The 13,737-nt window shown below is 35.3% G+C and overlaps 1 protein-coding gene across 1 annotated transcript; it reads left to right on the forward strand.

Moving 5' to 3' along the window:
• The first annotated feature begins 2,555 nt into the window (after positions 1-2,555).
• On the forward strand, positions 2,556-13,450 carry LOC102224668 (neuromedin-U receptor 1-like). The gene is made up of 3 exons (XM_014469950.2): positions 2,556-2,696; positions 3,843-4,764; positions 9,649-13,450. Exons 2-3 carry the CDS (start codon positions 3,924-3,926, stop codon positions 10,077-10,079), a joined length of 1,272 nt encoding a protein of 423 aa, XP_014325436.1. The 5' UTR covers positions 2,556-2,696; positions 3,843-3,923; the 3' UTR covers positions 10,080-13,450.
• The last annotated feature ends 287 nt before the right edge of the window (positions 13,451-13,737 follow it).

The following is a 13,737-nucleotide window of genomic DNA, read 5'->3' on the forward strand; positions in this document are numbered from 1 at the left end:
GGGCGGGTGAATGGACAAGGGGAGATCTGTGGGGGTCTCAGGGGACAAACAGACGACAGGGACAAAATCCACCAACCAGAGGCTGAGTCGTGAAATGGTCCAGGGTCATGCACGGGAGGGTCTCAGGCAGTGAAAACCCAGAATCCAGAAGGCAGGAGGCAGGGTCAGAAACAGGCAGGGTTCAGCAACAGGACTTTCAACAGCAGAAGAATTAGGCAAAAATCTGTGGTCAAAAACAGGCAGGATCAGAAACCAGAAAACACTTTGAAACATGAGACAAGGCTTGAAAGCTGTGACAGTGTCAACAGATGATCTCGCACTGAGCTGGTGACGAGCAGCTGTTTAAATAGGAACCAGCTCAGTGCAGGTGAGGGCAATAAGCAATCAGCACAGCCAAGGCAGAGCTGAAGGGCTGGAATCATGACAAAAGCAGACAAAAGCAAGGAAGCACTCCAGTCAGTTTGAATTTAATTAAAGGTCAGAAGTTAAAAAAAACAAAAAACTGCTGTTGTCTGTTATTTTGTTAACTTGTGCCAAGAAGTCTATTATAGCATGTTTCAGAAGAAATCCAAGAGACACTGTAATGGTAGTGATGTTTTTTATATATGTGTTTGGAGAAAAACTTCCTCAAAAATGTAAACAAACCCAGAGAGCATCACAATATATATTAATAGCTTCCAACATTTCAACAGCTCTCATAGTAATAAAACTATCTAAAAAGCCCCATTTTACTGCAGCATCCCCTACACACCTTGGGATTTTATATCACTCAATTAATTCACTCAGGTGAAGCGTTTTGAACTCCTAAGTCTAATATATCAATCATTTCACTCCTCTTCTTCTTATCGTGATCTTGTTAGGAAATCCTCTTAAGTGCAGTGACAGTTTTACCACTGGTATTCCTGATAAAAATGTGCACTCTTCTCTTCAGCTCGCTTTACAGATTACAGTTGTTTTTTATATATATATATATATATATATATATATATATATATATATATATATATATATATATATATATATATATATATATATATATATATATATATATATATATATATATATAGAATAGGGTCTGATAGCCACATGACAGCTTAATTTTGTGACCGGAGAGCTTTGTTGTGTTTATTTGGCTGTGTTTTCTCCCCCCTAATTTCAGAGGTTTTTTTGCACAAGCAACATGAGAAGAAGATGATGCCTTGAACTCTAATAAAGTTTCAAATTCTTTTGGAAGATGAACAAGTCCACAAAACTATAGATCCTGCACCAGGTTTATCTTTGGGAAAATTTGTGTTTTTCAAACATTTATCATATGTATTATGCCAAACCCACCCAAAGTGTTTGTTGCTAAAGTCCGATGTTGGTCTCTTCTGTGGCAAAGGCACATTCTGCCAAAGACAGTTCCAGTTTGCATGTTGGCACGTCGTAATATATGTTTTACACATAGCTTCAATGGAAAACTTTTTTTTTTTTTGTATGTGGGGATTATTTGGGTTGTTTCTGACATCTAGTGTAAAGTTAAGGTCAATTTGAATAGCTGCATATTAATAATTCCACAAATGTCATCTTATGCTCAGGCAATCAGGCAATAGGTAATGCTACTAATTAGCCTTGGTGCCACATTAGTATGGAAATCAAAATCCACAAAATCAAATTTCACACATTAAAATTTATTTCTTTAATATTTGTGTGAAACAGACCGTTGAGAACAACCAACCAAGTGTTTGGTGAAAATGGCTTGTTGATTTCTCCCACCTGAACTCTCTTCTGTGGAGTGATTTTAAGTATTCAGTAAGTTAGCTCCAGTAGACACATAAAGTAGTAGCTGACAGCCAAGTTCATGTGATGTTGATGAAATGCAATGAAAAGGGCTGCAACAACTTTTTTTATTTTTGTATTGAGGGACAGGCTACAAAAAGAATAAAGGAAAACACAAAATTATATATATATAAATCTTAATATTATTATTGCTATTATATTTGGTCTTGCATACATCTGTCATACACTTTTGGATTATTATATTCATCCAACTATTTATTTATTTATTTAATTAAGTTTCTTCATTATCACACAGTATTACGCAATTATAACTTAGTTATGTTTCATAATTATGAGACCCTTTCTCATAATTATGAGATAACGTGCTATAATTAGGACTTAGCCGTCTAATAATTACGAGAAAGCTATAATTTTCTTTTCATCACAGCGGCGGAAATTATTGAGCCCCGCTCATAGGTTAGGGTTTCTACACTTAAAAGTATACAGATCAAGTTTTTTATTAAAAGTTTGTTCGGGAGGCATTAATTTTTTTTAATGTACATTTTAAACGTCATTAAAACATTTCGCTGTATTCGAGTTCAGAATGTGCGGGGATTATCGATATTTTTGTTGATAGTTTTTACTACTGTCCCGTGATTATATTTTCACTCTGGACTTCATCACTTTCTCTCCCCGGCTCCTTCCAGCTCCCCCTCTGCTTCACCAGGTAATTTCTCTCTCTAAAGGGGAGCACAGCTGCAGAGCAGATCCAGTCCTCTCCCTGTGTGGACCCTCGGTCTGCCTTTTCCTGTCTCTACGGAACCGAACCGTTCGAAGCAACTTTTCCATCCATGCGCTATTTGCTCCGTCTGCCGCTCCATTTACAAGCATGACACAACGTGTTCACAGTAAAAAGCGACCTGCAGATCAACATCAAGGTGAGGATTCATTGAAACATTTTCTGCTCTGTGTGCCTTGTAGATAAACATTCGTAACCTTTACGTGATTAGATAAAAGTGGACATGTTTATTTATTTTTTTATTTTTTATTTTTATTGATATGCTCACTGCATTAATTACCCAGCCATTTCAAATGCTTTTAGGCTATACCCTTTTATTTCACTTTATTCAAGATTTTACACATAAATAGAGAGTTATTTTAGAACCAGTTTTTAAATGCTACATACTCCGTCACATTGTATCAGACAATTTTAGATTTGCTCTATGTAGGCAATATAATTAACCTTTCAGAAGAAGTCATTAGCATATATCATTGTAGCATTTGTAATGGCATTTATTTTGAGCCGCAAATGGTTGATGAGAATGATCTCAAGCCCATTAAAAGCTACATTTTCCAAAACATGAAGAAATCTGCTAGTTCACTGTCTGCTGTTTTTTTTTTTTTTTTGCAACATGCTTAATCATGTTGCTTAATAATGCATATTGCATATTTAATATTATTAAGTATTATTAAGTAAATCACAACCAAAACTTGAAATGCAAGTATAATTTAAGTGTGAGTTATTCTAATGGAGTCAACAGTCTTTATTATTACGTTTATGCAAATAGTCAGACTCAGATGTTTTCTTTTAGACATAGCAGATCCCATGTTGCCATCCAGCACATAGGTTGGCAACATGTGGTTATATTATTTAAAATATAAGCATTATATTATTTCTGATAATATAAGCTTCTGATAAGCTTATATTATCAGAAATAAGCTTAAAAATAATGAATGTATAGACTAATAGGAAAAGTTAATAACTCTACACTTTTTTAAATGCAGAATAATATCAGAAGCTTGTATACCTAAACACTGGTAGCATTTTTTTTGTTTGTCATCTTTGGATCACAAATAGTTTTAATCAGTGCATTATTTAAACACTGCAAAAATTGTTTGGTTGAATTATTACCTCTTCCAGGATGATTTATGATGATGATTTTCCCTGACAAAAAAATGGGGCATGAAAACATTACCATGAAAGTAGAAATATATGTACATATTTGACCACAGTAAACATTGTCTCAGGGTTGTTTATCATCAGAAAAATGTTTGATTTTTTTTTATTTTTCTTTTCAACTCAGGTCCCAGTAGTTGAACTAAACCAGACGCAAGAGAAGGGATTTTTGTCACCTCCCATTATTTATCCGGCCCTCCTTGTTAAAATGGAGCTTTCATTGCAGGGTTCCACTTCGTCTGCACCACTCTACAACACTAGCATGCTATTCAATGGCTCAGGGAACAACACTGCTGAGCAGTTTACAGAAATCAACCTTTTTGAAGTCCTCGGTCCCAAGCGATCCCCCTTTTTTTTCCCTGTAACAACAGTTTACCTTTTAATCTTCCTCACCGGGTTGTCTGGAAATCTCCTGACATGTGCAGTGATTGCAAAGCACAAGAAGATGCGTAACCCCACAAACTTTTATCTTGTGAGCCTGGCTATGTCGGACCTCCTCGTGCTGATGTTTGCGATGCCATTGGAGATTTACGACCTGTGGGAGAACTATCCATTCCCCTTTGGTGAGGGCGGCTGCTACTTCAAGACCTTCCTCTTCGAGACAGTTTGCTTCGCATCAATCCTCAATGTCACAGCACTCAGCGTGGAGAGGTACATCGCTGTTGTGCATCCACTGAAAACACGATACCTCTCAACCAATCAGCATGCCAAACGCGTCATCACCGTTGTGTGGGGGGTGTCGATGGTCTGTGCTGTTCCTAACACTTCGCTTCATGGCCTTTTTTACTTGCCTGAGAGAATGGAGGAGTCAGCTATATGTGCTGTGGTCAAGCCCATTTGGATCTATAACTTGGTGATGCAAATCACAACTGTGTGTTTCTACTTCATTCCTATGATGATTATTAGCATGCTGTATCTTGTGATGGGCATACATCTGGGTAGAGAAAGGCGGTATGCCAGGAAGAACCTGGGGAATAATGGCTGCAGCAACACCAGGAGAAGGATCAGTGGGGAGAATGGGCGCAGAGGACAGGTCGTCAAGATGCTCTGTGAGTATAATTTATATGAACCAGTTGTTCTGGATCCTCAACAGTCCTTAAACTGGTGTGAAAGATTATTCTGTAACGGGCAGTATTATGTATTTTCCAGGCACACAGTACAATCAAGCAATTGTAACACTCAGTTGGTATAAAAATCAAATCAAATATGACTTAAAAGAAAATTGACTTTGTAATTTTAACTCCTTGAAATTGGGCATCTGTCTCTTTAATCACTTGTGCCCTTTCTGAAACTAAGTCTTCAGGAAGTCATCACAGCATTGCTCTATTATTCATTCTTTTTTGCCATAGTTTCTACCAGTGTTGGACTGAGAAGCAATATGCAGTTCCACCAGATTTTTGCTAATTGCTGCTGGCTAGTCTGAAGGATCTGAAGGGGGGGCTGCTCTCCGAGATGGAATAAACTTGGAAGCTGCAGCTCCAAAGAGGAGTTGCGCCTCAAAGGCTGCAGTCATTTTGCACAACTGAATGGCTGCCATGATATAAAAAGATTTCTCAAACATGGATTCTTTCATGCATGTTGTTTCTCAAACATGCATGAAATAACCCTTTGATTTCTCAAATATGTCTGAAGTGTTGGAGGCAACAGGCATGTTTTTTTGTGAGGGAATAACATAAACATTGATTTCACATCATACTGTCCCTTTGATGTCCTGTCTAAATTTTTTGGAAACATTTTAAATAGATTTTTATTTGTCATCTTGTCTTTCAACATAATGTGAATAATAGCTGCCACGAATTCCAGAAGTACTTAATCTCAATGTCTGTTATCTGAAGAACTTCTTTCATCTGAAGCCACAGATTCCAATATGATCTCAAGCACAAGTGTAGAACATCACTGGGAGTTTTACAACACATCTCTGTATCCGTGCTCCTGTCGGAGTTTTTCTCATAAGCAAGCGAGGGTTTTTTCTACAGAGGGTCTGTAGTAAAAACAAACAAAAAAAACACTTGTCAAGTATTTCTAGAAATGTGTTACTTTATTGATTACCCTCCCAGAGAAATGAAACTGTGAATCATGTCTGATAGAAAAAAACAACTCTAAAAGAGACAAAGATTTATAAAATTGACATCATTTTTTCTATCTTACATGTTGGTCATAAATGTTTAATACTATAGAAAAAAGCTGCAAAACACTGGTCAGATCTTTTATTTGAATATGTTTCTTCATATTAGAGCTTTGTAGTTAGTGAAAAACAGATAAAAAGTATTTCAATATCACTATAACATTAAGAAAAATAATTGCTGTAATTCTTGGTTTAAAGTATATTTTTGTAAGTTTTAGCACGATCTTGGGAATTCAGACATACAAACAGCTATCAATGCAGTATCGCAACTTTTAAGAAAACTATCTTACAAAAAAGTGTTATCAAATAAAAACAAAACAGTGACAATTTAAATTGTGTTTAAAAATTAACACACAAACAATATTTCATTCATTCTACAACCAAAAAAAAAGTTAGGATGCAGAAAAACAAAAAGTGATTTAAGAAATATAATTTCAATTTCTTGAAAGTCTGAAAGCAATCTGGTTGCCTTCTAAGCTTAATCTTAATTTACTACACTAAAACAGTAAATATAGTAATTCTCTCTTTGAGCTACAGTTGCTGTTGTTTTGTCTTAGCTTATTAGAAATAAAATATGCAGGAAGAGACACATCCTCCACACACACAAATAATAAATGTATTAAAAGATTGAATCTTCCTTTAAGCTCCTATCCATTACAAGCTAAAATTGGATTTCAGTTTAAAGATCATCATTTTGCCCTTTTGGCAGTGCAACCTACGGTGGGTATTACCATCACTTCATGGGAAGAAACTCTTGCACAGATAAATCACAACATTCAAATATAACATCCCATTACAAACATCTAATGGAATCTTTCATTTGTAAAATGATCAAACAACCTCCAGGTCTGAAATGATCAGACCTCTCTTCAACTTATTTCACTTATCTCCAATCATTTAAATTTATGTTTAAGTGCAAGTAATGACTGAGAAAACTGGCAGAAATGATCACAAACACATAACCGTGCAGGACATGGAAGAAGCATTGCCGAAAGCAACAAAATTCTCCTCTGTTCGGTTGCCAAGGTGATGAAAACTCGTACCGGTAATAATAATTCAGTCATTTCCTAATGCGAAATGGTTGCAAGTCGTAGAGGGATTTCATTTCAATGGAGGAGAAATGTCACCACCTGTTGTGGTTTTTATGGAGAAGTTTATATTTCAAATCGACATATCCTGTTTTCTTTTTACTATCCAAGTAGTATGTTGGCCAAAAACAGTGACTTACATAAAGAAAATAATAAAAGCTATGCCAATATCTGTAATATGCAGATGTTTATGCATGAATCATACACTTTATTCCATAAATGTTGAAACAGGTAGATCTTTATGGGTTTTCATTAAAAACATGGATATACACAGGACCATTAACAACACTAAAGGTTTTGTATGTGTGTGTGACTTTTTTGTTTTTTAAATTTTATGCACTTCTAAATGGTGTCCTGACAATCAAAGCCAGTTGAAAGGGACTTTATTATCTTTATTCAGGTAAAAATTGAGTATAAAAAGAAGAAGTTAAGTTAAATGATCTTCTTCATTGTCCACAAGAAGGACCTTAAAGGTGCTAATGCATTTGACCATAAGCAAAATAATATCAAATACATTTCTGCTGAAACATATTTTAGTTTTTCTAATAGATATATTTTTTATTTCAGTTATGAAATTCAACACTAATAAGTTTAGAACAATAAAACATTTATTTGTGAACATGTACTCAGTGGGGGAAAGAAACTTAAATTATTTTTGACCAAATCTCACACTCATTGACACACATGCTGTTTTAATATTTCTTCATTGAGCAAATGTTTACAAAACCAATAACAAAAGCATATGACGAGCCAATATACAGCGTAGATTGTTAATCACCTGCTCTGGCAATTTGTTCTTGATTTTTCTGTGGCGTCTCACATATTTTTCAGGAACTACCGCCCATTTCTTTGGATACAACTTGTGTATCATGAGTCAAGTTTGTAAACTGGCTTCCCTGCACACACCTTTTCAGCTATGCCCCAAAATTATGGAACAAATATTAGGCCCTGATGACCACACCACAACAGGCTTTGGTGACCTTAAGTCCTTTTGTTACAAATTTGGCAGTTTTCTTAGAGTCATTGTCCATGTAAAGAACCCATTTGTTCATAACTTTGTGGAAAATGTTTTAAGATAATCCTCATTATCCTAGCTATTTTGTGAAGCCAATCAGTCCCCTCTGCAACAAAACACACAACATTATACTTCTACCCTGTGCTTTACAGGTGGGATGGTGTGTTCTCCCATTTTCCTCCAAATGTAACAATCCTGCCGAATTTTATCCAGAAATTAAGGTCTTGTGAGCATTTCCAAATTGTAGTCTGTTTTTTTTTATGTTAATTTTGGAGTAATGGCTTCTTCCTCTCTTTGCTGCATTTCTTTCTAGAATGTTGCAGTTTGTTTCACTATGGATAATAATACTCTCTTAGTAGCCTCAGCTAGCATCTTCACAAGGTCTTTTGCTTTTGTTCTGATATGTTTACACCAAAAGATGTTTATCTCTGGGGCACAAAGTGGCACATTTGGGCATTTGGAAACTGTTGGACCAGTCTTATTGTGACCCACAATTTGATTCATGACATCTTGCATGATTTTCTTTTTTTATTTCCATCTAAGACAGAGTGTTTGAGGTGTTTTGACTTTAAAAAATAAATCCCAGGTTTACCTATTTTACATAAAATTTTACTAATTACCATGTCATAAGCTTTGGAATGTTTAATCAACTTTTGTGTTTTCCAAAATTGTTAAAATGTTACCTTATTTATATTCAGATGCAAAAACATCTGAATATAAATAAAGGAATAGAAGATTTTTAAATATATCTTTCACATTGCTCTGGCATTTAGTGAATAGAAATTATTTTGATATTAATCTAATTTAATGTCAGATAGTGAGAAAAAATGATTTAAGATATGGGCTTTCAACTGTATATTTAGATGCCACCTATGACAAGTTATTCCGATTGCATATCCACACAATAAATAGCTACATTTATTCTGTATCTGCTAAGCCTCTTTTAGAGAGAGACCTATAAGAGATTAACAAATAGGGAACAAGATGAGGAATGTAAGGGAGCATCAAGTACGACAAGACTGTGTAAGAGAAATATTCAGAACTGGCAATAAATAGATTGTCAAATCATGTAGGTGTTAAGAACATTTTGCATGTGTGTATTTTTGTTTTCTGCCTCAAGCTAAATTGCTGTAAAGGTAAAGAGAAAACAGTATCCCCTCTTTATTAAACACATGCAATAAAACCTTCCACATTTGATAAGTAACAGCCTTTTATTTTTCAGTAAAATGGTTCTCGAATATCCAAATTGTTCTTTTATGTTTGGTAGGTGGTGGCTCAAATGTTCACTCAGCAAGAGCTGCAATTTAGGGATAATGGCTTTCTGAATTGTCTTTTTTGTTGTTGATTTTTTTTTCACATTTGCTTTTCAGACAACAGGAAGCACGTTTATCACTTTAGACACAGCTGTATTTATTATTATTATTATAAAAGCTTTCAGGTTACACATTAGACAATCTAATAGACTGGTTCATGTGGGAGTTTTAATGTATAATAATTATTTCTTTCTGCCATGATTTATAATATAAATGCATTTGTCTCTAGGTTGCCAATGACTCATATTTAAATATGTTGAAAAAGACTCAGATAAACATTTTTCTCATGTCCCACAAGCCCAACCGTTTAAAAAAAATGCTAATACCTTGAAATGCAATGCATTCTTTAAGGATAACTACAACCTTTCTCTCTGTCTGGCTTGATCCTGCAGCAATTGTTGTGGCTGTATTTGGAGTTTGCTGGGCTCCCTTCCACATTGAGCGGCTTCTGTGGAGCTCAGTCAGCCACTGGACCGACGTGATGCACAATGTTTATCAGTACGTCCACATCCTGTCTGGCATCTTCTTCTACCTAAGCTCTGCAGTAAACCCTATCATCTATAGTCTGCTGTCAACGAGATTTAGAGAGTGCTTCCGGGAACTGGTGTGCTCCCGTTCAGAGGGCAACAGCTCTGTAAGAAACTCCCCACCATTCCCGGAGATTTTAATGGACACCTCCATGTCATGTTCAAGAACTCAGTATGAGATTAAGGACTCAAATTCTTCCATCCCTTTGCTATCTCCTAGTGTGACTTTGACTATGAAAACTGCTGTCCTCCCATGTGTGGTTAAAGAAGCTAACTGCAAGACCTCTGTTTTCTGAGATTTGTTTGAAATCTGGAAATTAGCATGAACATTGTAAACTTATAGGTAAACATTTGGGGAAATGGATGTATTTTCTTTCTTACAAACAGACTGAGATGCCAGTTTGCTAATTATCAAACTGTCCTCAAGATACAGTAAAGACAGTCTTCAACCATTATTTAAAAATACGCTTTAAGTAATGATTGTGAAACTGATGGACAGACACTGGATTTAAATTAGAATAAAGTTACATTAATTTAGTAAAGCTGATGTCAATGAAACCCTGTCTCAACACAAATCGTAAAAGATTTGTTTCGATATCTGGACAATGTAACAGTCCAAGGTAAGAAAATTACTGTTTACATTGTATTCATAAGCTGCTGTGTGTTGAGCAGCTTTTATGTGGTAAGAATCAAGGGTTGAGCAACCTCAGTCTGTCTAATTGGTCAATCTTTTTCCAAACATGTTTTGATTTTGACTCAAATCTTGAACATTCATTCTTTTGTGCAATTGTTGGGCACTTATTGTGAAGCTATATACAAATATGTATATGCACATATGTTTTGAACTTTGGAGGGATAGAGATACAAAAAGTCCAGTCATGAAATTGGCTTGTTTGAAATAAACATATACAATTGTGCTTCAGTACAATCTTCATCCTTGAGTCTCTCAAGCTATTCACACAAGTATTCATCTCATGTGCAGGACTGTTTTAGGAAGCAACGACAACAACAATCTGTGGTAGCTTCTTGCGGTCAAACACTTATGACCTTGGGCAACACACAGAACAAAGTGAACGCAGGATATTGAGTACAAGTGGTATAATACCCACCTTTCCACTCTAAAGAATCAGTTGGCAGTTAAAGTTGCCATTAACAGAGCTGGCTCGAAGCTTTTTAGTCAGAGGAAACAAACTGTTCAAATAAATGAGATATTGCAGGATCAAGCAGAACTGTCAGGTTAATTCTGCTTCGCCTGCCCCTCTTATTGTCTTTGCCAGACAGAGGCTGAACTAGATGGAGAGATAGAAAATAGGAGCTGTGGATGTGCTGATGAATTCAGAGAAGGGGTCACGTTGAGCTGTGAATTATTTCAGCTGGCCTTGTCACTTCCTCTGATATTGTAATCTGGAATAATGAAAATACATCAGCACAACTAACAAGGCTTAATATGATAGGGAATGAATTACATACAAAGCAGCCATACTACTAAGGAAAAGTTTGAACAAATGCCTCCCTTTTCTGATTTGCAGGTTGCAGTTAAGGGTTAGGTGTAATAATAAATGCTGTGTAACTCATTCTCATCTTATTACATTTTACACTGACATGAGATCATGATGTGAACTGATCCTTCCCTTTTCTGTTGGTATATTAAAAGACATTTCTTATTTGTATAAGTTTTCCTTGTCAGTTGTTTTCAAGCATGTACCTCACTGTGCCTATATTCATTTCCATGGCAATAACCAAGAAACATGTGAAATACATCAAGTGAGAGCAAAGCTACCAAGAATGTAGCGAACATTTGCCAGAGTTTCAAGCATAAGCATAATTGCATAACACAATTTCCACCCCCAAAAAAGTGACTTTATGAACTCCAGCTTAAGTTCATAAACTCAATGTTTCTTTGACAATTTATCCAGGAAGACATCAAGAGAAATTCTGTCTGAAAGCAAAAGTTTGAAAACTTAACAAACTGGCACCCTATGCAGGGGTTTAAAAGGGCAGTTGCGAGGGTTGTTGGCTCTGTAATTCACCACAGTGGCAAATAACCACTTGGAACAAAAACAGTAATTTGAAATACAAATTCTGGTATTTACCGCAATGATCTGCATAGCCATGCAAAATCATATTTCTGCATTGATATTGTTTTTCTTCATAAGTTCTTAATTTACTTGAGTATTTAACCACACTATAGTGTTGGAACATTAAAATGTTTGCCAATTATTGTCATAGAAATAAATGTAGCTATAGAGAAGTACATTCTAAATGTAAAAACGCATGAAAGGTAAAAATCAAGAACTTTTACTTAAAAACTTTATGCTCACAAACAATTATTGCTTCAGGGATGCCACTGATCAAACTATTTGCAGTAGCTGCAACTTAAACTGCATTCTGTTCCTCTTCTTAAGTTTGGGTTTTATATTACTTTGATTCAAACATTACTTTTATTTCAAAATCCTTGGGCAATAGTACTTCCAATGGAGAAACTTCTTCTCGACCTTTTTGCTTCCTGAGAATACATTTATATAGATGATGAAGTCCTCCCTCCATCCTTTTTCTGCTACCAATAAGCGGCCACACATCATTTCACACGTTTCATCTTAAAGATGTTCTTTGTCATGAAAATGGTCCATTCAGTGGTTATAGTAGGACATTTTCAGATGATACTGTTAAAGACAAGATATTATCATCCATATCTTGTTGTGCTTTCCTGCTTTAGTTAGTATTACACAAACACTCATTTTGTTTCAGGTTTGTTTGAAAAATACCTATGTGCTTTCAAAGACAATACAATGTTTTGTACTTTCAATACTTTTTGTTTTTCTGGCTCTGATCGTGATTATATTTATCCCTTTAAGATTAAAATATCTGAAGCCATATGTAACTGGCATTGTGCTTTTCACCTTACTTTTTGTTTTCATTAGTTTTAAGTGTTTTTTTCTCCATTGTCTTTTTATGGCTCTTCAGGCATACCATTTGGAAAAACTGATTGCCTACATGTGCCAGGGAAGCGTAAAACAAAAGAAAATGTCTCTGGAGATTGTTTTCTTATTGTTTGATTGCTTATAAAGTCTAAATCAGGATTCCACCTAAAAGTAAACCCAATGCATTAAGAAATTATGAACCTGTGTCTGTATGTTTTTTTTTTTTAAAAAGACAGTAACTGAAGTACTACTAGGCAAGCATGCTTCAGAGCTGTTTTTGTTGGCGCCCCAAGCTACTGTGGAAACATGGTTATGCTAAGAAAGTAGAAAGAAGGATATATGGATACATTACATGGTAATAGGAACATGTACGGTATTTTGTTTTCTGAGAATTGGGCTTTCCTGACATAAAGCATAAACAAGTAGTGAGCAGAATAATTTCAGCCTGGATCTTTTGTCAAAATTGGATCTTACTTCCGACACATTATTATTACTTAAATACACAATTAGTCAAAAGCTAAGCTTTAAATCTTTATTTTTCCGAGGTGCAGCTGTACCCTGCTGTTTAGTTTTTAAACTAGGCTTCTACCTACCTTGTGTGTGTCAGTTAAAAAACACTAACCTCAGTATCCTTATTTAATAAATTAGGTGTATTTCCTTTAGCAAAAATGTTGTTTGAAATGTAAAAAAAGTTATTTAAATGTATGCTTTTAAAATATTTTTATTGGATTGTCATCAGTAATATTGCGCAACAGTGCCTGATTTCTCTACCTGTTATCTTCATTTTGTTAAATGCTGTACGCCTTCAGAAAAAAATCCCAGAGGGAAAGTGTAAAAATCCGTTGTAATCGGACTGACAACATGCTGAACTTGATTATTTTTGTTCTCATTTGAAAATCAACGTGTTGCAGAGCAGAAAAAAATCCTTTGTGTTTCAGCAGAAAATATAAACTAAGAATGTAATGCTGTACTGTGTGCTTCCCTTAATCTTGTTATGTCTCTTGTTGCTTGGCAGGAAATCATCTACGTGATT

The sequence above is a fragment of the Xiphophorus maculatus genome, chromosome 20 (genome assembly GCF_002775205.1).
Source record: "Xiphophorus maculatus strain JP 163 A chromosome 20, X_maculatus-5.0-male, whole genome shotgun sequence".
In the NCBI taxonomy this organism is placed as follows: domain Eukaryota; kingdom Metazoa; phylum Chordata; class Actinopteri; order Cyprinodontiformes; family Poeciliidae; genus Xiphophorus; species Xiphophorus maculatus.

Bases quoted from the DNA above. Each gene is read 5' to 3' on its own strand.
- LOC102224668 (XM_014469950.2), top strand. From the start codon at position 3,924: ATGGAGCTTTCATTGCAGGGTTCCACTTCGTCTGCACCACTCTACAAC. The intron at 4,765-9,648 runs GTGAGTATAATT...TTGATCCTGCAG, and splicing joins ACAGGTCGTCAAGATGCTCT to CAATTGTTGTGGCTGTATTT.